General features: G+C 41.0%; 1 protein-coding gene across 5 annotated transcripts in view; it reads right to left on the bottom strand.

Annotated features, from left to right (window-relative positions):
- Cd44 (CD44 molecule (Indian blood group)) overlaps nt 1–24,859 on the bottom strand; it is an 81,333-nt gene that overhangs the window by 19,992 nt on the left and 36,482 nt on the right. The window contains exons 3-10 of one of the 5 annotated variants that reach the window (XM_041678846.1): nt 24,614–24,747; nt 18,913–18,981; nt 15,938–16,159; nt 8,823–8,948; nt 6,391–6,504; nt 5,808–5,924; nt 2,951–3,079; nt 1,441–1,566 (exon numbers count right to left, since the gene is read on the bottom strand). In XM_041678846.1, the coding sequence (XP_041534780.1) occupies nt 1,441–1,566; nt 2,951–3,079; nt 5,808–5,924; nt 6,391–6,504; nt 8,823–8,948; nt 15,938–16,159; nt 18,913–18,981; nt 24,614–24,747 (1,037 nt within the window). The remainder of the gene's footprint in view (nt 1–1,440; nt 1,567–2,950; nt 3,080–5,807; nt 5,925–6,390; nt 6,505–8,822; nt 8,949–15,937; nt 16,160–18,912; nt 18,982–24,613; nt 24,748–24,859) is intronic. The other 4 variants (XM_041678847.1, XM_041678848.1, XM_041678849.1 and 1 more) reach the window with 4 other exon arrangements.

The following is a 24,859-nucleotide window of genomic DNA, read 5'->3' on the forward strand; positions in this document are numbered from 1 at the left end:
TTTCTTTAGTGTCCAATATTGAAAATATGAGTTTTTGTGTTGTCAGATTTATTGTGCTCTTAAGTATTTTCTTTTGTCTGCTGACTTTGAAGTTTCTTTCAATCATGAATATGAATAATGCATCCTTCTGTCTCCAGGATGTTTTACATGTCTAGTGCATACCATATACATGGTTGTTTATTGGGTATCTGCTCACTAATATTAAGATAAGATGGAATTTCTTTAAAAATGGCAACTATAGAAGTTTTTGGATTTACTTTGGAGATAATTTTGTAGTTATCCAATATGGAGATATATTCACAGCACTATTAGAATGTATTTCAGTCAGATGTGTGGAGCCTGTGGCTGACAATTTATATCCAGAAAATACATATAAATGTTCTCTGGAAAAATTTACAGAACCCTGTATTTGGTTATTTTGGAATGTTACATTTTTTGTGGTAAGAATATTTTGTCTTTTTAAAAAAGTAATTCTACTCATGAATGTAGTGGAAATACAGTCTTCTACTTGTTAAATCTTAAGAGGACAGAAGCTACTAATTCTTGGTGCTTCTGTCAAGCAGGTTGCTGCTGTCACAATAAAGGAAAATTGCTTTTAAATATAAAAAGTAGTCAAATAATTTACTGCCTTCCTTTCTTGCAAAACTACAACTAATGTCTTTGCTTTCTCTTTTCAAATGGCTGTGTGTAAATAAGAACGGAAGGCATTAGGAAAACAGGAGTTTTGTCTCATATACAAACTGTCTATCCCTTAAGTTCATAGCCATTCAAGGAGGGCCAAGAATGATCTAAGTCCTAAATCCTTCAATACCACATTATCTCTGAACGAGGCAATAATAAATAACTTTGAAGTTTTCTGAGTCATTTACTGTTTATTTACTTTAACTACTCACCAATCTTTTTTACCACTTAGATTTGTCTACCAAATCTTAAATTTATCTTTGAATCTATCATGGACACAGTCATTGCATCCATTATTTATTTTTTTCTTTTGAAATCTTTGTACATAAAAAGGAAAAGAATCTTAAGAATATCTCTTCTTTATCTGGGCATGATAGTACATTCAATCCCAGCACTCAGGAGACTGAGGCAGGAGGATCATCAAAAATTGATAATCAGCTTGGGTCATGTAGTAAGACCATCTTAAAGTAAGAAACAGCCTACCTCTCCCTCAGGATAAATAGCTTCCAATGTAATCAGCTTCAGACTGACTTACTTAATCTTCCTGCCAGATTCTTTACTCTCTGATAGAACGTTATATGTCAATGAATGTGCATGCCCACTCCTTACCAACTTGTATCAGCAAACTCATTTTTGAAGGCACACGAGGATGCTTAAGAAAGCAGACTGAACTAAAACCAATGCTACATTTCCAAGAGAAAAGGGACTTAGTTGATTCTAAGAAATATAATATATTAAAAAGTTTCAGATGCTGTTTACCCTTCCTTTCTGTTTGATGATCTTGTCCCATTGGATGTGAGATTGGGTCCAAGAACTCAGTCCAGAAGACGTCCTCTTGACTCTGTGTCGTCATTCTTAGATTTGGATGGTGATTGTCGTCTGAGGCTGTTCAGACAATTGTCAAAATGTTACTGACATTTGGGCAGGGATATATAGACTTTATTCTCTAGAGAAGATAGTGAAAATAACTTTCTAGTACTGAGGACAAAGGGATGCATCCGTTTAGATTGTTTCCCCAGGCTTTGGTTCATTGGTGCTCATTTTCTTGGTCACCAGCACAGAAGTTGGAGGAAGCATAGCGTTAACAAGTACTGCAATGGATAGAGGATGAGTTATAGGCATCCAGGGAAGATGCTGCCACAGTCCCCTACAGAGAGAGGTGGAAGAGCTCAAGTGCATGACGTCACTCCGAGACAAGCCCATCCCAGAGCGAAATGCAAAATGAGCTGGTGATGATATACAGACGACATCGGGTAAAGGCTTCCCAAGTGAAGAGCAAGAAAGAGCTACTTATCACAAAAGCACAGATGGAGTCCAGCAGAAGCATTACTTTCGCACAATGAGAAATAGCATGCGGGCATGTGGTTTATGCCTTTGTCTCATTCTGTGCCAGTAGAGAAGTACCGGAAGAGAGATTGCAATAGCATCCCCTAGAAACAAACACACCAAGGAGCTAGTCACCAAACCCGCTGCTCCACTAGTGATTCATTTCCATGTCGCCATGCACTGCAAAGAAGGTCTGGATCAGGTTCTGTATTGCAGATGGAAACACAGAGATATTTCCCACCGATAGCAAGTGATAATGTGGAACTCACACCCTTGGCAGGTCAGGGTGAATCACAATGCCTAATCACTCAGACAAAGGAGTCAAGCACAGCATCTTGCAGAGACACGTTATCATCCTGCATCCTTCAGAGATGATAAGGTCTAATTCTAATTCCCACAACCCCACATTTCCAGAATGGAGGAGATGACTTATTTGTGAACGTAATTAAACAGTTGTACATTCGAGGAGATATTCAAAAGAGGTAAGAACAAAAGGTCAGACGACATCACCCAGGTATCTTTTTTTTTTCTTGTAATGAGAGGATTTACCCCAAAGCTAAATTTCTAATAAAATTCTTTCTCATAAGCCTAGTGTTTCACATAAATATAAGGAAAAAGTCAGACTCATATTATACAGTAAATGATCTTTAGAAAGCAGAAAGGGGGCTTTCATTTGATAAGGCCTCTGTCATTGTTTCACGAGGTGCTGCCTCTAACTAGATATGAACATCACAAACTTATAGGCTAACTCTATTTCTTTCATGTGCTTCTATGTATGCCTGGCCAGGTAGCTTGCTTGGCGCATTTACAATCTGGATCTACGTTTACTTCAATATGATGTATTAGGAAACCGAACCTCAGGGTCTTTTTTGTGTTGGGTTTTCAATGCCCAGCACAGAACTCAGAAAGTAGCTTCTGCCCACATGGTGAAACCCTCCTTTACCAGTTGCCCCTGCTGTCACATGGGAGTCTTCCGTTGGTGTGGGGGAGTACTTCCCCAGCCATCCACTCTCAAACCACGGGTCCTGCTGGGTAGCTGCTTCTTCTGCTGTACTACTAGGAGCTGCCCAGGCTGTGAGGAGAATGCTGATGGTGAGCCACATTGTCCAGGTTCTTAACAAACCCTCTGATATGTCTTTCTACATAAAGGGCAGAGATAGATACGTATGTAGGTAGATACATACATACATGCTACATACATACTCATATGATAGATACATACCATATACATACATAGACACATAGATAATACATAGATAAATACATAGATACATAAATGATGGACAGATACATACATACAATATACATGAATACATACACACATACATTCATGATAGATAGATAGATAGATAGATAGATGATAGATAGATAGATACATTAACAGCTAGGGGTTAAGTCATTTAAATGCTGAAAAATAGAAATAAAACTTAATTTTCCAATCCTTTGATTTTCCAGATGGGAAAACAAGTTTTATTTGCTGAAAAATATGTACACAGAGTAGCGCAAATCCATGACTAGACCCTAATCTGAGGATTGTGAATTCTAAGTATTATTCTAAGTATTATGTCTATAGCCTCACGTATTCTGCCAGAGAGAGCTTCTGTTGAAAGCATAATCTCCATGTTCCAGTGATTTTGCAGCAGGAACTGTGGGCTATGGCAACTCACAACACTGGACCTTTGCAAACAGACTCCACAACTTATAACCACACTCAGAAGAACCAGGCAGGCATGCAAACCCAGGCAGGGATGTCTGGGATGTTGCTACATTGATCTGCAATGTGATTGTCTGGGGACATTTTAAATTGCTAAAGCCTCTTCTGAACAAAGCTAATTCAGTGGAAGAAAAAACTATTCTAGCCAGTTGGGGAATTATATAAATAATAACAGTATCAGACAGGCTTAACCTTTCAAGCACTGTTTTAAAAAGGCAAGTGGACTGGGACAAAATCCCATCAGGGTGCTTCCTGGAAAAGTCAGAAAGCCACTGACATTTTCATCTGTAACAGCTCATAGCAAATTTCTGATTCATCAGGAAAATTAGAGCCTAGAAATTGCCAAATCAAAAGAACTTTTATGCCTTAAAAAATTCACTGTGTCTTATTATCTTAGAAAATGATGTGTGTGATTTTGTGATAGCAAATATATTTTAAGTGGACCTCCTGCTAAGTTTGTCTTTGCATTTTGCAAACTATTCCTGGGATTAACTGATTATCCAAAGGGAGGGAAGCCCTAATCTTAAATTATTTTCCATTAGTTAAGCCACTATCTCTCAACAAATATCAAAGGTAGAAAATTTCTGCTGTAATTATTTAAAAAGTAAAAATTAAAACTATACAGCTAAGATACCCAAAGTTTAAAGAATATAGAAGTACACATGTGTGCTCACAAGCATACACCCTATGTATGTCTCCACCCAACATTTATCGTATAAGTATAATGATCCTTCAAGTGCCCAACCATGCCCTAGTGTTTTCAGTATGGTCAGGAGTGGGTTAGGAAGACAGAACTTGCCCTGTAAATCATAAGGGCTTACTCTTTTCTAGAAGTTGTAATGTCCCCTTAACGAAGTCCAGAGGTTACCAATGTGGATTTTGCAAGCATTGATGATAACTTTTCTTTATTAACTGCATCTGGATTTCTAAGTATCTACTAGTAAGGAAGTCCCACATTCATTATATTTTGACATTACATGCATTTATTCGAAGTGTCTTAAGTAGCATTCTGCTTAAGTGTAAACTGTTTTACAGTAATTGATAAGATAGTTGTTAGGACCACGGTGGGAAGGGGGACTGAAATGGGTCCTGTTTCCTGTCGATTCTTTCCTTTAACAGTCTTCTTCTCAGCTCAGCCCTTAATCTTTATGCATACATCAAATCAACTATGGTAAAGAATAGAATGCAGTGCCTGCCAGACATTCAGGACAATGCCCAGAACATATGAATCCAGGTTACAAACTTTTCCTTGATTAAACACATCCATCGAATGAGGAATGCCTCAGCTCTTTGTTTCTTAAGTAGCTCTTTCCTATATTTCCCCTTTAAGAATATTCAAGGTTATGAAAATGGTGTTTGGCTATAATTTTAAATGCTACAAGATGTTATCTCAAGGATCAGTTTTATTCCAAAGAAGGCAGGCATCTCTCTGAGATACAGAGGAAAGATGAATACATTTCACTTTTTCTTTGTTTTCTTGTCCTAGGTTCATAATCCAGAGGTGAAACATGAGATTGTTTTTGGAAAATCTGAGATATTTTAATAAGTAGAAATAGCAATAAGAGCATCGGGACCTTTCCCAAGTTGCTCTGACAAAAGAAGGGTAGCTTAGAACTAGAAAAGAAACCATATGGGCCCGGACTTTCTACCAAGGACAGAGTAGTACCATTCTACCACAAAGCAAGGAAGGGAATGTGGGAATAAAGAAACTGGGCGCACCACAGGTCTTCCCCTAAGATGATTTCAAAGATTTGCCCATTCGTGAAGCTTCCCCTCCAGATCCGACACTAAATACTTGAAGAGCATGCTCCCCACACACATTTCTGAACACACACATCAACCACCAAAACAGAGCCATTAGTAATCATTAGCACAAAAACACCATCTCATATCTACTTTGTAAGCATTCTGGTCTCTTGGAAAATTTGATAACTTGCCATCTTTTCTTCCTTATTTCTAAAAATTGTGTGCAGATCTGGCCCCTTTTAGTTTTGAGATAAATTGCAGAGACAAAAATTATGGCCAATAGCTAAACAACATCTCTGCTAACTTGGGTACCAGAACTTCAGAGCATCATCCTTCTTACTTGTGCTTGTAGCATGTGGAGTCTCCTCTTCATCCTGATACTCATGGTGATTGACAGGAGGCTGTGGTTCCTGGGTTGAGTTTTCTTCATGAGCAATGGTGCTGTTTCTGTCTACATCTGTTGTGATGATGGTTAAGCACACTGTGACTTTTAAACAAATAGTCTTTAATAATCCTTTTTTTCCACTAAAGTACCTGTTGCCGACAGGTGCTATGCTTAAGCACTATCTCTAAGTACTTACTCTCAATAAATCTGAGTGATTTCACTAATCTGTCCTCTGAGAAAATGAACAGGTACAAATTTCTTTGATATTACTTATTCCAGAATAACTACCTTGTCAGAGACAGTACCATAAATGACTCATATGTATTCATTTTAATAAAAAGTGATGTGAAATACCTTGTGTCCAGGTAGTATGGTTGATAAATGACACCCATGTGGAGTTGAGTACCCTCATACAAGTTCACTAAGGATCTGTGATGAGACATTAACTAAGTTTCCCACCGTGTCCAGATGCTTAACCTTCACAAAGTCATAGGCTTTGAGGGAAAGAATCATAAACGAAATGCGCATAACTCATTACCAGTCATCCTGGTGGTTGTCTGAAGTAGTACTTCTGGATCTGAATGGCTTGGCTTCCCCTGGGTCCAGTCCTGGTTCTGTATTGGGTGGTCAGAAACCCGTGGAGTGGATGGAACTGTGATAATGATGATTGAGGCAATTAGAAAATGCTATTTCTGGAGCCTTCGTTGCTTGCTTCGTACATTTTACTCCTCTGTAGTCTACACACCACCTCATCTATACAGGGTTGTATAGATGGTTGAGTGGAAATGGAGAGAAAGGAGAGAGCCTTCAGCTTCATCCGCCATGTTGTTTTGTATCTCAATGTCCTTCATATTCTGTCACAGAATACCTTTGGGTTTAGAACATGAGATCTTCTGGATAAAATAGTCAAGGAGGTTGCAGCAGCAGGAAGAACAGCTTTGAAAACACTAGCCCTCCACCAAGAATTGGAAAAGACATGCAGAGTTTTGTCATCCATGCCAACTGTAGAAGCCCTCTGCACCTGGAAGTCCAAGCCATTCGTTGGTATCATTGGTAGGTGTGCTAGCTGTAGATCCTTAAGCTGAAGAGGTTGATAGCTGAGTTATAACTCAGGAATCACTATTTTGTTAGTGATTTTGCTGGGGAGAAGAAAAAAACCACAAGACCCAAAGCTTTCATGTAGATGATCATCAGAAGGAATCTCTGCCTCAGAGCCATTTGGCTTAGCTACATTTTTTCTAAACATACACCAAAAAGCCATGAGATTCTTATTAAATAAAGAACATGTTATAAGCAAGCCAACACAGCCACTGAAAGAGGACCAAGATGCATATGCTCATAGAAAAACTAAGAAGTAACCAGCCACCATCAGCATAGCACACTGGAAAACAAAGACATGTCAATTCACCAATGCCCCAATAGCATGCCAAATGAAAAGCCTGGGACAGAAAAGGCAAACGAGATCCATTTTGATAGAATCAGAAGCTATATATTTTGTGAAAAACTTATTTACAAGTTCATCTTCCTTCAAATTTTACTTTGATACCCAAATTAAAAAAAAAATTACAAGTGAAGAAAATACTTGGTCGTTAACCACATTTCTAATAAGTCTGAAAAAGTGATAGTTAGCCCAAGCCTCCAGGAGAAAGAGGGCATCCTGTTGAATCAAAGGGCATAGGTGTTAGTTAGAAAGTAAACTGAACTTGAATACACATTGCAAAGATGGGGGGGAATGGCATAGTAACTTTATCCCTTGGAGAGTGACCATATTAATGCATTTTCAAGAGGGGCTTTTGAGATTCCTGTATAGAAAAGCTGCATCCTGAATCCAGAAGATACTGTCATAGTGATGCTCACTGTGTGGGGTTCTTAGGGTTCTTCTCTAATGCTGTTAAGCTCTGTAGAATCTCCCATCTGAGGAGTGCACCACTTAAGTCTGTACACAGAAAATCTGGTCTGTCTCTAGTGTTTGCTGTACCGGTACCACACGCTCAGATGTCTTCAAGCCACAAACTACTTTTAGGTCCTGCCCTCTCACTAGGTGCTATTCTCTTGGGAATGAAATCCTCCAATTGCAATGGGGTGGGAAAAGCTCCTGTTGTCTAAGATAGCTAATGCAGTACCCCAAATCCCTTCTCCAAATGGTAATTAAATCAGTTTTATGATTCTCATCTCTGTCCAGCAAAATCTTAGCTTCTGCCAAGTTCAGGGAAATCAGAAAGGGACACTTTTCTCTACATCCGCCCTCTCAGGGTCCTTAGGAAGTTTTATAGAGCTCACAGATTTGCACATGATTACATAGTGGTGCCACTCTCTGCTTTTGCTAATTATCAATGCCTTTTTAAAAGCTTAGCTGGTAGTTAGTCTTCCTTCTACTGTCGTTCTGTTATATTGGTGTCCAAAAAGTTGGTTGAAACTTTTTAAAATTTTCCCTTTAATTGCAACCATTTTTTTATTAATTAAGGACGTTTTTGAGCTCTGGCTTCTATGTTTTAAGTCATTCTAGGGCCTCCTAAGCTTTCAGTCCAGGGTCATGTGTAACTTTTCATCCCTATCCTCCAAGTCACATTAACATCTGTCCCAGTAGTCCACCAGCCTCCTGTAGGCACAAGTTCTGGCCTTTATTCCCTGTGCGTCCATCGTCTGGCACAGCAGGGACACAGTGAGTATTAGCTGTGGCATTTTAATATGCCATTCTCTAGCTATACTTGAGAATGCAGATATTCTATAAGAGAAGACATGGACAAACAGAACAGGGAGAAATGTCTGAAGCTTCAGGAGCTATTTTTCTCAGCAATATGTTTTGGTTTCTATTCACAAAATTTTATTTCCTCCTCCAAAATCTCATCAGAATGGAACTGAGGTAAAATCACAGGTTCACATCATCCGTTTCCCAAGAGAGATACCACATCATGTAGGTCCCTCAGCAAGCCTTGCACGAATGGTTCTACTGTAATTGATTGTTCTTACTGGTGCTGGAGATAAAATCTTCATCATCATCAATGCCTGATCCAGAAAAACTGGGGTATTTGTCTGTGCCATCTTCATTTTCCTCCTTTGGCTCCCAGCCTGTGGGGTTGGTATTTGATTCCGTACCTGTTGTGGTGACTTACATTAGTAGTTGAGCTGGCTACCAAGCAACCCATTTTACCAAGGAGGAAAGTCAGGCATGGGTGGTATTTATGGAGTTCCCAAGATTTTAAGAAGAAAATGAAAGAGTAGGTTTGTATATCTGTAAGCCCTCATCTCTGAAGCTAATACATGGACCTTAAAACAATTGGCTATAATTTTTACAACTCAATATTCTTTAAGGAGGCTAAGAATAACTACGGGCAGAGCCTACCTGAGAAGTTAGAGAAAAATACAACAAAACATAGGCCCAAGCAAATTCCCCTTGCTTTCAGATGTCTTTCTTATTACATCTTTAGAATATTCAATTAAAACTAAAGAGTCAGGACAAGAATAGGATGGTTTTTATATATCCCTATTTGCTCTGCCAAGACACCTGCATTAATACTCCAATGTCATCTCTATTACATAGCTACAATCATATATTTTAAATTCATTTTAAAATTCATTCTTCTAGTCTTACTTCTTATCAGGTTCATTGGTTATATGAAGTAAGGGCTTCATTTTGACATTTCTAGAAAGCTACATGCAGTTTCTCAGTCTTTATCTTTCACCTGTGTCTCTAATGCAAATAGAAGAAACACTGTTCATCCTCAATAAAAATTCCCATAGAGGAAAAAGGTCAATTAGCAGAAGTGTTCTTGCCATTTATTATTCAATCAAAAAGGTTCAAAGAGGTTGATGACAGTGGACCCCAGCCCAGAGTTTGAGAATTTCTCACTTTCAATTTTGGATGCTGCTTTTAAAAAGAAAATGGAAACCTTAGACCTCTTCTCAGCAGTTACTGAAAAGGTGTCTTTTTTATTAAAAAGTGCTCTTCTAACTTCTGAATGCAATTCAGGCTATCTAATGGGATCACCATTTGGTTTTCTTATTATTGGTGTCCAACCCAAGATTAAATCAATTGATAGAAATCTATATGTTGGTAGTTTTGCCTATGTTTTTTATATCCTTATAAAAAGTTTTGACTTTGCTAACTTGAGGATATTCCCAAACACTCTTTTAGAGTTGGAATGTTCTGTTATCACCAGCATCTCGCCCCACTTCGTAATTTCCTAATTAACTTTATCCTAGGCTATATTGATTCCTATAAAGTATAGAGAAGAAACCATGTATTAGTAATATTAAAAACAAGCATAAAGATATCAGAGTTCACAATCCTTCCTAAATTGACACAAACATTTTTAGGACAGAATGACATTTAGACTTGAACCATGTCCCATGGGTTAATGAGAATTATTAAGGGCTGTCAAACAGGCATATGATATACGGTATCTCTGTCTCATTACCAGGCATCTTCGTTGTTGTATGAAGATGACTCTTGGACTCTGATGGTTGAAAAAACCATGAAAACCAGTCCTGGGCTTCTTGCCTCGTGGGCGGTGTGTCAGGGGTGGTCATCAAGGCTGTTGTAACCATGATTAAATTGATTGTTGAAAGGTTAATTATCAGTTCCGAAGAAATAGCATGGTAAATGCTCTCACTCTCTCCCTATCTTGACACAGGTAGTAGGAAGAAAGGAAAGAAGAAAAGAAGTTCCATTTCTTTCAGAAGCCCAAACTGAAGTCCACAGAACGCCAGAGGTGAAGGAACCTTAAACACCAAGTGGTCAACACTTTCATCTAAGATGAAAAGCCAGTGCTAGATACTTGTCTGAAGTCCAGTTGGCAATGGAGACGTTTCAAAAATTACATGAGAACTTCAAAAAGGATTGAATATTTGTCTCCTTCCCCATGAGGCCAAGTTAAAACCAGTGGTGAGAATTTCAGATATAAAACGCTCTTTTAAAAACTAGAATTAAACTATCAGATGATATTTTAAATAATTTAAGATTGAACTAAACAATTTAAGATCCTTTCCAAATCTGAACCGTTGTGATTTTAGTGGTCAGCTCTTAGGAACCCAAGCCCTTTGATGTTCTTCACAATTGAAGGTGGCCAACCAATATCATCCCCAGGAGTTTAGGGTATGATATTCTGCCGGAAGTCACAGGCATATAATCCCGTGAATCCCAAATGCAAGTGAGAACAGAACAGGAAGGGGGACACAGAAGAAGATGTCTTCCCACTGTTTCCCAAGGGGGTGCACATACCCTATAGACATTCCCTACAATCATTTTCATGTCCACACACTACTTTGCAGAAAAGAGCAGTCCATTTTGAGTATCATTTTTTAAAAATAGTATAATGTACCAAGAAAAACAGGAAGAAATGAAGGGACCCAATGACTCCACCAGTACCAAAGCAAGTCTTGATATGAACACTCCCAAAGGCTGCCAATTATGTCATTAGTGATGTACATGGAAGTAATAGGAAACCCACAAAACCAGGATAAGTTTAAGCAGAGAAAGCTGAAGCCATCAGTAAGTTTCCGAATACAACAACCAATGAAATTCTTTTTGCCAGCTATCAAGAGAGCTGAGAAGCAATCCAAGAGAGCTGCAGAGCCCTTTCATTCACGCTATTTGTCCTCTGAAGGTGTATCATGCATGTCAGGATAACAAACAACATTTCCTTATTCTGCCATCTCTTCCCTGCACCCACCTCAGCATGGCATTAATCGCTGTGGTGTGCTAACCACAGCAGAACATCAGCAGAGTTCCCTTACATGATGGTTTGTAGAGGAAGGATATAGTTTATCACAGCCTTACAAGGAGAGCAAATGTCTAAGGCCACTTTCCCTTATGACACCCTGTCTGCAGAGAGAATGCCTATTCAGAAATTACCTGTCGATACAAGTTAATAAATGAAGAAATCCTTATTACCTCCCATTTTTTAGGCTGATTCCCTTCCCAACTCTCCAGGCAAAGCTGCCAAGTCAAAATAACTGAGAGCTAATGACCAAATGCTCCCAGAGCTTACTTGTGACCTCTACCTGTTATAAAGCAACAGGTCATTGTCATTCTTAAAACTTTTATAAAAGGTTTTCAGTGTCCAAAGAAATGAAAAAAAAACTCCATGCTTCCTATTCGTGAACTAGTCCTTCTCTCTTATTAATACGATTGTTTGGTCAGTTGATGTCTTTCTAGAGGTCACCTTCTGAATGAGTCATAGTCAAAGGGAAAAAAATCATCTGCCTCTGTGTTCATGTTGCCAAAATGAAAGCAGGGCATTTAGGAGACACTGGATCCACAGGTCTCTGAGGCCACTGAATGGCATCAGAATCTGATGCCAGCACGAATGCTGTCTCTCCATGATAATGAACACCCATCTCTAACACCCCACTGAAGAAAGGTGACAAGCAAAAGATACGAGAGTTTACCTGCAGTTGATGCTGTGGGCTCCTTAGTCTGTGTCGTGGATTGTGAATTACCAAACCAAAACCACATCCAGTTATTTTGTTTCTGAGTTGCTGCATGGCTGTTTGAGTGCACAGTTGAGGTAACTAGATTAATTATGAAAATATCATTTAGTGAGATTCCCCTGTCCTCTATAAAACCTGTACTCTCTGAGAATATTTCTATTTATTACAGAATGAGGATTTTAAAAGCGAAGTCAAGCCCCACTTTTATCTTTCCAGCCTCTAACATCTCCCATGCTTGTAGGGCCCCAAACAGCAGATTCGAACATTGCTTCAATGCTTCTAAGTCTTCTATGCCAACGCCTCAAGTCATGACCGGAGAGATCTGAAGCAGCAAACTAACAGCAATGGGCAGAGATTTGTTCTTCTCCTGATGGCATCTGTCATTCAAACATGATCTGGAGGTCTTCCGTGCAGCGTAGCTTACAAGGACTTCATCTTTGGAAGGTCTTTGAGGACATCTGCATCTTTTCTGTCTGTTCAACGTCGTGCCCAGGTAGTCTGTGACATCTGCCTCCACCAACACTCATCAAACACAAGTTAAACTTTATCGTTGGGCAAGAATTTTGGAGACAATGCAAATTTCAAATGTTGTCACTAGATGAAATTTTCTCCAGTATCTATTACTTTCCTACATAGAGCTGATAAAAGCAAAGAATCACTGAACTCTATTCAAGTTAGAGAAAGGTTAATAAAAACATTTATTAATTAAAAAACAATCTTTTATCTGACTTTCAAGTTGGACTGTTTCCAGAATGTTCCTCCATAGAAACAAGATGGCAAATTTCATTGAGATAAATATCTGAATCAGCTCTAGCTTTAAAAAGAAAATGTTTTAAATCAAACAGTTCTCCGAAAACCTTTGGTCTTCTCAGACTGCAGGTAGTTTTTGGTTACCATGGAGAACCCACTGCTTATCATGTGAACTCTATTTCAGACCTGAGACATCACACACAATGAGTGTCAAAGATCACATTAGTGAGAGCAGAGATAGAAGTTATTCACAATGGCCCAGTAAGATACCCACAAGAGTCTACAGACTCCCCATTATTGGATATTGCACTAAAGATGCTTAGTTTCGTCGCTCACCCTGAAGTACCCCAGAAAAAAGAGCTAACAAGAAATGGACATGCAGGAGACACATGGGCATCCTTTCTCTCTTCCTAAATGGAGTTGTGTGAGAGGAGACAGTGAAAAAAATGTCAGCCTAGCCATCAGTTTCTGATTTGCCCCTCCCAAGTAAGGTCATGCGAGACAGAAAACAAATTATTCATTTGACACCCAGAAGACAGGAAGTGGAGCTTTCCAAGGCAAGAGCCTATTTCCTAAATTAGTTTAGGCTTCTTGATTCCAGAGAATTCCAGAAGGCCAATAAGAAAGGACTGATGACACACCCCCAGTCAGACTCTTCCAAAAATAATATTTATAATTATCAGTCAGTGGGAAACTCCAAGTCGAAAGAGCCTGTTGTTCCTGCTAGTTCTCCCTGTTGCCACCCACTGAGCACCCTTGAGAAAGGAATGAGCTAGTCTGGCTAAGCCAAACATGGCTTCTTCCATGTCCTCAGCCAGTCTAGCTCTTGACCTCTGCTCCCCTGCACGCTAATCTGTGTCCACTCCCTCTCACTAGGTTTCAACCCTCCACCCAACAGTGATAATTGAGCTCCTGGGACGCTCCTCTTTGGACTCAAAAAGCAGGATGCTACTCAGAAGGTTTCTCCATGCCAACTCTGTCGTACCACATGCTATGTCCAAGTACCCCTACCCTGGTGGAGGAATTAGCCCCTCTTCCTTGCCTATTAAAAGGAACTAAGTTGCGTGCTCTGTTAAAAAAGAAAGCAAAATTCTCCTTTCCCTCGAAGTCTGTATCTGTGCTTTTGTTAAATCTCACACACTCCTTTCCTTCGATTTCCGAGTTAGGATGTTGTATCCAGGGAGGTGGATCCACCTCTGACCCCCATAAACTAGAGGGGTGTCTGGACCAGAGAAGCCACACAGTCTGGAGTGAGTGGATGAAAACTTCACACACCCTGGTTTCTCTTTGCTATCATCCTCTAATTTTAGCTACCATAGAGAAGAAATGACCTGGGAGGGTGTTGGATGCGTGAAAAGATATGCCTTGAGTACTTGTCCATGTGTGGAGGTCAGAGGTTGTTTCCTGTCATACTTTTTGACATAGAAGCTCTCCCTGAACCTGCAGCTCACTCGTTTGAACTGTCAAGCTCAAGTATTTCTGTGGATGAGGGGATCAAAACACCCAGGTCTTCATGCTGGCAAGGCAAGCACTTTACACACTGAGCATCTCTAAGACCCCAGAATCTGATGGAGGATTTTTTGGACAGACTTCAAACAATTTCCTGAGAATGAATGGAATTCTGCACCTGTTCACACCCCCCATTCCTCTCACTCAGCAACCTGATAACAGAAATTGAAAACATTGCTAATTTCCATCGGAGTGCTCAGGAGGCTCTCCTCTGACTTCTGAGTGACTTGGGGATTAAAAAGGGCCCTATCTTGAATACTCACATGCCAGTAAACTCCTGCCAAACTGGGAAGAAGCCAGAGTTCCACCCCTTGCGAGTTGCAGCCAGGAAATGAGAAAATGCACACCATACTAGGATACCCAGTGAAGACTTAGCTGCCCTTTTTGGTTTGAATAGTCCTCCACAGAAGGAGCCCAGTCAACTGAAACCCCATTCTAAACAAACAACAGGGAAGTACAGAGAGGGAAATGGAGGAGATAAGGAGCTCTGAGCACCTTTCCAACAGAGCCCAGCTGCACAAACCCAAAGTCCCCTAGCCACACACCCAAAGAGCACTGGAATATTCCCTAACAGAGTACACTCTAGAGCACTACAGCTGGCAAAGGCACTCAGAAACCCCTCACACCACTGTGAGTTTGACCATGCTCCAGAGAATATATGGGCAACACAAATTACTTTTGATATATTTGTTCTTTCTTTTGTTATTGTTGTTGTTGTTTTTCTTCTTTTTTGAGGGGAGGTCAGAAGGGTGGGGGATGGACCTAGGAGGACTGGGAAGTGAGCGTTATGTATATTGTATGAAATTCCCAAATAATCAATAAAAATATTATGCTTGTAAAAAGAAAACCCTTCACATTTGTTCCTTGGACCAAAACACAGGAATGGTTTAGAATATTATGGTTGAGGACTATGACTGGGTAGTACAATATCAGAACCTTGAAAATGAATCAGATTAATAGATAGGGTTTTCAGGCAGGGCTGTAGAAGGAGCTCTTGGGATACTGTGTACACTCTGCAGCCGTAACTTTAAAAGAATAGCCTTATGTATAGTGAAAAGCAACAAGAATGAACCAAGCAACAGCAAATATTTTTTCTGTAAGAGGTCTCAGGCAATGCCCAGTCATCAGCAACAAGAGAAAAGAGGCACCTCCCTGAGGAAACCATTCCAGAATGGCACACCTTATCCCAAACTAAGAGGAACAGAAGCAAAGATGGAGGAAATGTGAAGAGCAGGAGTCAATGCACACCGACCAGGAGCATGGACAGGCACAGGGACCCGACCCTTGATGCCCAGGGACAGCAGAAAACACCTGGGTGTGCATCACTCAGGAGGGCCATTGGCATTCGCCAAAGAGTTGCTATCGGAAAAACACGGTGATTCCCTTCTCCTTACTGGTGCTCGGGGTGCTCCTGGTGAAGTAGGATTCATCCTCATCTCCAATTGCGTGTTCAGTGGGAAGGAAGGTGTGGAAAATGTAGCCTTCTGAGGTGCTCTTCTCACTGGAAGATCCGCTACTGACATCAACATCAATAGTATTTGAGGCGTCGATGTCTTCTTGGTGTGTCCTATACTCTCCCGTCTTGCTGTAGCGGGTGCCATCACGGTTGACAATATCTAAGGGGAGACAGAGGGCACCTTCAGAACCTCACAGCAAATAGATCTTGAGTAGAGGAAAGACAGTGGGTTGTCATGTGACATGACTTTGAGGCTACCTTCACTTGCTTTAAGAACATCTGTCTGTCTAGTGCTGAGAGACAGTGGATGAGATGGAGATGAGGCAGAGAAAGCTGAGGTGCTAGGGAGTCCCCACACTTGAATCTGAGCTTTGGATATCTCTAGACAAGGTAACCCGGGAGCTTTGGTTTCCTTACTCGTAAAGGAATGGCACTGCCTTCTGGATGGGGTCATGATTAGTGTCCAGCATAGTAGTTAAAATAACTGGAGGCTCAATCCACGACACCTCCCCCGCCCTTTACAGTTTCTTCTGAAATATGTATAAATTGTGTTGCTATTAATCCAATCCATCTCCAGAAAGGATCTGAAATAGAGTTGTATGGCCTCCACAAAGAAGATAAATTTGTAATCCATTAGAAAGATTCTTTCTAAGGGGTAATTTTTGCCAGTTTACGCAAACCCCTATTTCTGGGTAGAAAACTGATTTGTGTAAATATTACCAGAGAGTCAACCATACTCCAGGAAATTCAATCTTAAAATTGGCAAATACACACACACACACACACACACACACACACACACACACACACACACATCTTTGGTTTAATAAACAATTGACCAGAATAAACCAGAGGAGAAAAAGTACAAATTAATTTTTTATCCATCCTTAAAATGTATTTTTTATTTTGCTTTGAGCCTCAATCATTTGCTATACAAGGCTACAAGTGTGTATTCTCTGGGAATATTTTCTGCTGAATGGCATAGGTGGTTCCTTATTTTTCACTTGTCTAACTTGCTTAAATAAAACTATTAGTAAAACAAGTTTTGGAAAAAACTTTCAAAGGTCTCAATCACCGTGACAGTGACTTCAGAAAAAGATCTGAGATGATTGACTGCGAAGGGCTGCATTCTTCTGCTCAACTTCAAGCTAAGACAATGTATATTGCCTTACTTTTAAAAAACGTATAACTTATTTAATATTTGCGTGTGTGCACCTGTGTGAGCTTAGTGTACCATGTGTGCTGGAGCCCACACAGGCTAGAAGAGGGAGTTTGATCTTGAACTGAAGTTGCAGGCATCTGTGACAACCCTGTTGGGGCTGGGAACTGAACCCAATTCTGTGCGAAAGCAGTTAGTGCTCTCAACATGGAGGCATCTTTCTGACCACCAGATAATTTATGAAGAATGAGGCTTATTTTGCTTAAGCTCAGTCTAGGCTGAGAAGTTCAAGAACACCACCACAGTGTCTGCTTGGGATCTGCTGAGGGTTTTCTTATTGTCTGCCATGGTATGGCAGAGCGCGTCATGTGACAAGATAGCAAGCAAGCCTGCTTCTTCTCCTCATCACCTTATAAAGCTACCAATGTCATCAGGCCTCCCCTTCTCTACTCATCCAATACCAATCACTTCTCAAAGATCTCAACCCCAATCACTATAAATGTGTAAAATTGGGAGGTATGTTTCCATACATGAACACTTGGAATGGACATATTCAAACCATGGTATTGACCAAAATTATAAAAGTCTGGACTTTGAAGGAAATTTTCAGGAACTGTGGAACTGGGCATTTCTTAAACATCTGGTATGGGCCAGGCACACATGAGACACATTTGAGTTGCATGATAATTCTTACATGATGTATCTTATGCCTAAGAGAAAACTGAAGCTCAGGAAAGGTTGTCGCTCTAATATCATATGGAGCTGTTGGGATGGGAAGCATCCTCTGACTGATACAGGGCACAGACCAAGGGAGAGGCTGGATTTCCACAGTCTAGGGAGAGCTCCTCCCACTACTACTACCACCGTGTCCACACACCCTGCTACGGTCTGGGCCCAAGGGAGCAGAAATAAACCTTTTTCAACACTGTTCTTCTTTCCAGTGAGAAAAGAAGTGAAGGTACTAGGGTTTCCAAGTTAACCGGTTGGGAAGTTCTGGTGAGTGTTTTCCATCTTCTAAATTGGTCCACACAATTGTCTACAGATTTTCTGAGGTGGCTGTGGTACAAATGATATTGAAACACATACCAGGAAGCTGTGGCCTTCATGATCAAGTTCTTTAGTTATGTCAGCAAGAGAATTCCCATGTGGGTGTCTCCATCCCTCAAACTGCCTAACCTTCTCTGTTATCAGAGCACAGCTCAGGTACCCAGTCTCCGACAGCTTGAAGTTAAAAACTACCATTTACCTTGTCTTGCACTTAAGCTGATTTTTAAGGTTACCTTTAACTTATGGCACCTGACTGCTCTTCGAGCAGATGAGGGAGGGGGACTTGATCGGGGGAGGGGGAGGGAAATGGGAAGCGGTTGCAGGGAGGAGGCAGAAATCCTTAATAAATAAATAAATTTAAAAAAAACTTATGGCAAATGGTGTTAGTTCTCTATTTGCAATTTCTTTGGAAAACAAATGTATTCTATGTAGAAGAGAAAGATCAAGTAGACAGTGGCGCTGTGGAGTACACAGACGGGGTCTCAGTGTGCAACAGTGGTTTTCAGATGACTGATGTTTCAGGAGTGGGGCATAGGGTAAATCAGAACAGTTTCAAGGCATCATGAGAAAGGGGAATGGGGTGTTGATCACAGCCATTATCCCCTTAGGGAAACAACTTAATAGCCTATTTGGATATTAACAGTAGTAGATGAACACACCTCTCCCAAGAATGAGACAAATCACCCCAAACTAGAAGAGATACGTACTTATGGTCACCGGTCCATCGAAGGAATTGGGCAGATCTGTGACAGATGTACAGTCTTGTTCAAGGGGCGCTATGGGGAAGAACAAAAAAAACATGAAATAAAAATTAATAATTTAAAAAACTTCTCACAGCTAATATGTCCTATTACTCAGTTAGAATAGAGTTTGTCCTAAATAATTTTTCCTGAAACTTGATAAATCTATGAGGAACTTCTCGACCCTTTTTGATGTGATTTTACAATCTTATTTTGTGTCAAAAATTTACTATTCCCACCCGGTAACATCACTCACTAAGAAGCACATGTGTTCTAGGGCAAATGTGCTGACATCTGTACCCGGAGTTGGGGAAAAGAGACTGGGTTATCCAAGGACAGTGGGAGACATGCATATACCTGGCACAGTGACGAGCCTGATGTTTCACGTTTAATTAGTAATAAGACAGACATGGCCCTTCTCCAATTAAGCATACAATTAAAGAGGATTCTAAATCTCTTTTCAGTGGAAAAAGATTTGTGTAATCATTGTGACTAAAGCTATAATAAAAATAGGTGCAGACTATCATGGAAAATCATTTGTAATCCTAGATATCAATGGGATGCTGGGAACTGTAGTGAACACACAGGATTGACAAGACTACCAGAAGACTATGAAGATACTCAATATGTTATAAATAGATATGCTAGTTAAAACAACATAACTAATGAATTTACCTGATAACCAAAATATTTAGTAACCAACAAATCCCCAGTCACTTATTACAGGATTAATTAATGGCTTCATTAATTTGGCTGGTATTTGTGAGTGCCACCTCCATACTCAGGGCTTCACAGCTAGGGCTAGCCACCTTTGGCATGGGCACCCACGCTGTCTTGGCATTTATCATTTGGCTTCTTTTTTCCTGTCTTCCATTTATCTTTTACTCCCACTCCTTTAGGATTCCATGCCATGACTTGGGCTAACTGGTCAACCCTAGGTGTTTCTAGGCGCTTTCTGGACAGTATTGCTTAACACCCTCAGAAGTCAGGACCAATAATTCCTGATTTGTGTGTTATCCCTTAAATCTTAGACACAGACAACAGCAATTTAACCACCACCCCAGTCGTGCCCAGATGTTTTATTAGTGGGTATGAAGCTTTTGAACTGCGGGGAGCTATAAAGTGGCATTGCTTTCACGTAAAGGTTGGTTCCACTTGTGTACTGTAGGGCTACCCGCTCTGTTTGTTTTTCTGAGACGCAGGCTGCTCTTACTCTCATAATCCTGCCTGAACCTCTTAAGTGCCGGGGTTACAAAAGTGCCGCCCTCACACCCAGCTGCACAACAGCTTTTATGGTGACCATGGCCACTTCGGCGTTAGATGACACTTTCTTGGCGTGCTTTCCCCTAGAGCTGCTTTCTGGCAAAGAGAAAAGAAGAAAGAGATTGATGGGTGGGTGTGTTGAAGGGACAGGGTAGCAGAAAACGGGCAGACAGGGGTCACAAGGAAGGCAGGTGTCAAGCATTTTCAAGTTCCCTGTCATATACTGTTGCCCACTCATGACACAGGCAGAAACAGAAATTGGGCAAGCAGGTAGTGGCTGCTTCTAAGTTACTAGAAACACCTTTTGCCAAATATAAAGAGACTGGTTGTTTATTGTTTATTTGTTTGCTTGCTTGCTTGCTTGTTTTTTCCAGTCAGTTCTTTGAAAGCAAAAGCTGCTGTCAGCTGTCGACAGCAGGAGGAGAGCATGTTTTATGGAAAGTATTCTTGTAAAAGTTGCTATGAAAAGTTCACAAAGGGAACCTTTCAATGAGAAAGTCACCAATGGTGAAGTCAGTGCTCCATCCCTTCCCCAAACCTGTCACCATCACGTGTCACCTTTTTGTTTCTTCTTCATGTGCACTATGATCTAAAATTCTCTCGCGCATGTTACTCTCATATGAACCTCACGCCACCCACCTCCTGCTTCCCACCCTGCCACAAAGATGCATGGGCTCTACTAAATGAGTGGTAAGTTCGTCTGCTTGGCCCAGAACATTGCATGAGAAAAGAGAGACACTTAGCATCTATTTGTCAGATGAGAGAAAAGGGGAGGAAAGGTCCCAGTTCTCCCAGAAAGCACCCCAAAGATGCTGTCTCCTGAAATGGTTCACAGATATCAACAGGCATAGAATCCTGTGGATAAGCCTGAAGAGGGATGCCCTGAGTAGTTATTAGAGTGTTAACTGATTTTTTTCTAAGGATCACTTAGCATTTGCAGGCCAAGTGAGAGAAGAAGAAAGCAGACAAAAGATGAGCCTGCTTCTATCCCTGATCTAATGAATTTACAAGGTCATCACACTTATTTCTCTACCTCTATATTTCACATTCTTCAAAACACTCTTATTTGAAAATGCAGCTACTGGAGAAATTTGGGGGGGGAGTGCCTATTTTCTTTGTCTTAGGCTGAGCCAATCTGTGAGATGCTTCTGGTATTTGGATGCGGAGCATCCTCAGGAGTGGGGCCTGTGAGTGTCTGGAAGCGAAGTTGTAATGAGCTGAGCATGTCAACAACACTGAGTCTAATCTGTCAATGATGAGAATGTGTTCCCATGGAACCTCTTCATGCTCCATTTCACCTCAAATTTCATACAGAAATTCAGTCTGTCCAGGATGCCAAGATGCATGGTGACCCAAATTTGCAGTTAACGTATTCCTGCCCACGCCACTCACGTGACCTCATTAGATGGAGCTTCAGTCTCTTAAGCAATGCACTGCTGGGAGTGTCCCCAGCACAGGGACTTGTTAAAGAAATTCTAAGTTGGGCTTCCCCGAGGCTGTATTCTTAGAAAGCTTGGCTCTGCTGGCTCCCAAGGACTAAGATAGTAATTATTTAGTCTAGGTGTCAGTCTCTGGATGCCGACAGGAAGGGCGCTTCCTCTAGGGTTGGTACCTTATAGGTGTTCCGTGAGTAAATCTTCCAAACAGCTCTCAAATAAATGAGTGAATGGACAAATCACGAATGTAAAATCTGCTCCTTATCTCTGCCCTAAGAGGAGGATGAGGCATCTTACTGAATCAAGCTTTAAAAGATGGGCTTGAGTCAGTCATCTTTGTCCCCTCCGCAGAAGTCACCAGACTCATTTATGTTGGGTCTTAGATACTGAGAGAGGGCAAGAAAAAAAATCACACAACATTTTCCTGGGGTTTGCCGTGCTTTTAACTGGGGGGGGGGGGGTCACAGAAGTATGGGGTTTAAGTTTGTAGAAGTTACCTGCTATGGTATTGCTGTCTCTTCTCCCTGTTGCTAGTGGACGGGCTCCCACCCCTGGGACCTCCAGGTTGCCGTCCTGAGCTAGGTATAATCTAAGATTCTTTCCAAGATGTTCTTGGCAGCACACTGGAAGCTGCCAGGATCTTCACTTCCTGACATCCATGATGTTGACAATACTCAACCTCAGCCACATTTATTCTTGCCTCCCTTTCTGCATTTTCTGTCTTACCACTTCAAGAAGATTGCTAATTCCTTTAAGACAAGAAACACACTTTTTGGTTATTTCTTGCCCCTATTTACTTAGCACAATAGTGTGTAGGTGTGTAGATACTATTAATAAATATTTATTGTCTTTGAACTTAAAGAAAAAGCATTAAAGCTTATCAACACGGAATCCATGTGGAAAATAGATAAAAAATGAAACGTAGTATTATTTTTAAACTTTACTGCTTCTAACACAGTCATTTGGGGAGGAAGCAGAGCGTTGGTACTGCTCCCGGTTTTTGACTGAACTAACGCCTGCTTCTCTAAGAAGAAGAGAGTTCATCAGCACTGGAGATTCCTGTGCTGGAGATGGACCCAAATTTGGGGGTACCATGAAGGACAGAAAGAAAGCTGCAGTAGCTGTTTGCCTGGATCGTTTTGATTCCTGACCATAAAACAGTATGTGCTTTTGCCTGTTTCAATTAAATTTCGTAGACCCTTAACTCAAAGTGACACCAGCTTGTAAACCAGCCGAGGCAGTGTGGGAACACAGTCCTGTGATTTACTGGGTACTTTCACGGAACAGGCTTCAGCAGGAGAAGCAAAAACAGAACCTAAAGACTGGGAGGAGCAGGCGGGATCCCCCCAAACTGCATTGTTGCCACCCGTTCAACCCCTTCATTTCTGACCCCTTGTACAAAGATGGAAGAAGTTAAGCCAGGACACTCTTTGCCTACTTCCTATTTACCCATCTGAGCTTGGGGATCATTACACTACATTTGGTTCATTACTTTACATTCATCCGTACACAGGGGACAGACCTGTGTAGTTTCAGGCGCACTTCCTCATTTTGATCCAACTCCATGTGTGTTCTTTGTTCATAGGATAGAGAGAGGTAGACTTGCTGTGATTTTTCGCCATGTCTTGTGTGTGTATCCATGTCCCATATGTACTTGGAAAAATTCACTGGGTTCATATACTGTATTTCAATTACTTGGCTTCAACACACCTCCTTCCCCCAAACTCTAGATTGTTCCTCAGTGCTTGTGAAACAATGGGTAGGTGGCACGGGCACACTGGCAGTCTAAGGACACTGATGTAATCTCCCACTGCCCTCCATGCCCCGTTACCTTAAAAGCCCACACAGTTTTTATACCCCCCCCATGGTGTTATACCAGCTATGGTCTTATGGGGGTAACGTTCTAGCCACTTTCCAGCCCTTTTAACATCTTCCTTCGATGTCTGAGGAAAATTTACAGTCCTGGAAGATATGACAAATTCACCTCAAAGTTTTTCCTTCCCTAACATATAGTTTCAACCTTCAGAGAACTAGAAGATACAGTTTGAAAACTGAGACTTTTGATGGTTGGCATTTATGGTTTCAGTTCGTCTCAAAAGACTTTGAATAATGTATAGTGCACAGAATTCTTTGATTGTGTGTGTGTGTGTGTGTGTGTGTGTGTGTGTGTGTGTGTGTGTGATGGCTTGAACAGACTTGTAAGCATGACTTCTAAGCTCACGGCTGGGAAAGTTTTCATAGACAAAGGAGGGAGCCCAGCATCTTGGTTTTCATTTAGCTTTCTTACTCCTGGTGGCCTCAATCACTGAGTAAGGAACCTTTTCAAGAAGGCCAATGCTATCATATCCTCTTTGCTTTTTCACTAGCTCCATTTATAATAATATTCTCAGTCATTTAGCTTGCACCTCTAAATGATCAATAGATGGGCACCACTTTTCTGCAGAAATTGCTTCGAATTCTCAACCCACTGGAGGCGCTGGTCACCCCTCTGCTAAACCTGTATAACTTCTTTACCTGTAGCTCTATCCTCTGACTGGGCTTATGCCACCTTGTATTCCCTGGTATTTGTTCAGTGGAGTTAAGACGCTCTTGTGCCCACATCACATGGCCTTCTCATCTGCCAAGAGCTCCACTCCCTTGACTGTGGCTCTCCAAAGCACTTCTTCGGATGTGCCCTCCCTGTTCACCTCTCAAATGACAAGCATCCCCTGAGTTTGGGCCTTCCTATGGTGTCTTTTTTCTTTAGCACTCTCCAACCTTGTGTCAAAGAATTGATATTTAATTATTTATCATCAGCTTCCCAAGCCTGGCATGTTAGTACCATGGATACTAGAGTCTAGCTCTTCCTTCTGTTGTAGAGACTCCTTTTTAGTGGAAGTTTCAGGAAGCTCCACCCATGCTTTGACTGAACTACAGTCAGCCAACCATGCTCCCACAGGCAGCCCAAAGACCATGCACTTAGAACCCACCTGAGGCATTGAAGCAATATGTGTCGTAGTGGGAAGTATTGGACTGGAGGATATACACTCCTGTGTTGTTAGCTGCGCAGATGGCATTGGGGGTGATCCTCGGGATCACCACATTGTCTTGTATGAATCCATACCTGCCAAGGAAAAACATGAAATTATTAACCTGCATGGCCAGGATCTCATTTCATAATATCCCATCAAATGACATTTAATGTGCACAACACCTCCACGTATTAACCCCAAGGA

The sequence above is a fragment of the Microtus oregoni genome, unplaced genomic scaffold (genome assembly GCF_018167655.1).
Source record: "Microtus oregoni isolate MIOR12 unplaced genomic scaffold, Mior012 000031F_ref0000149, whole genome shotgun sequence".
NCBI classification, from domain to species: Eukaryota; Metazoa; Chordata; class Mammalia; order Rodentia; family Cricetidae; genus Microtus; species Microtus oregoni.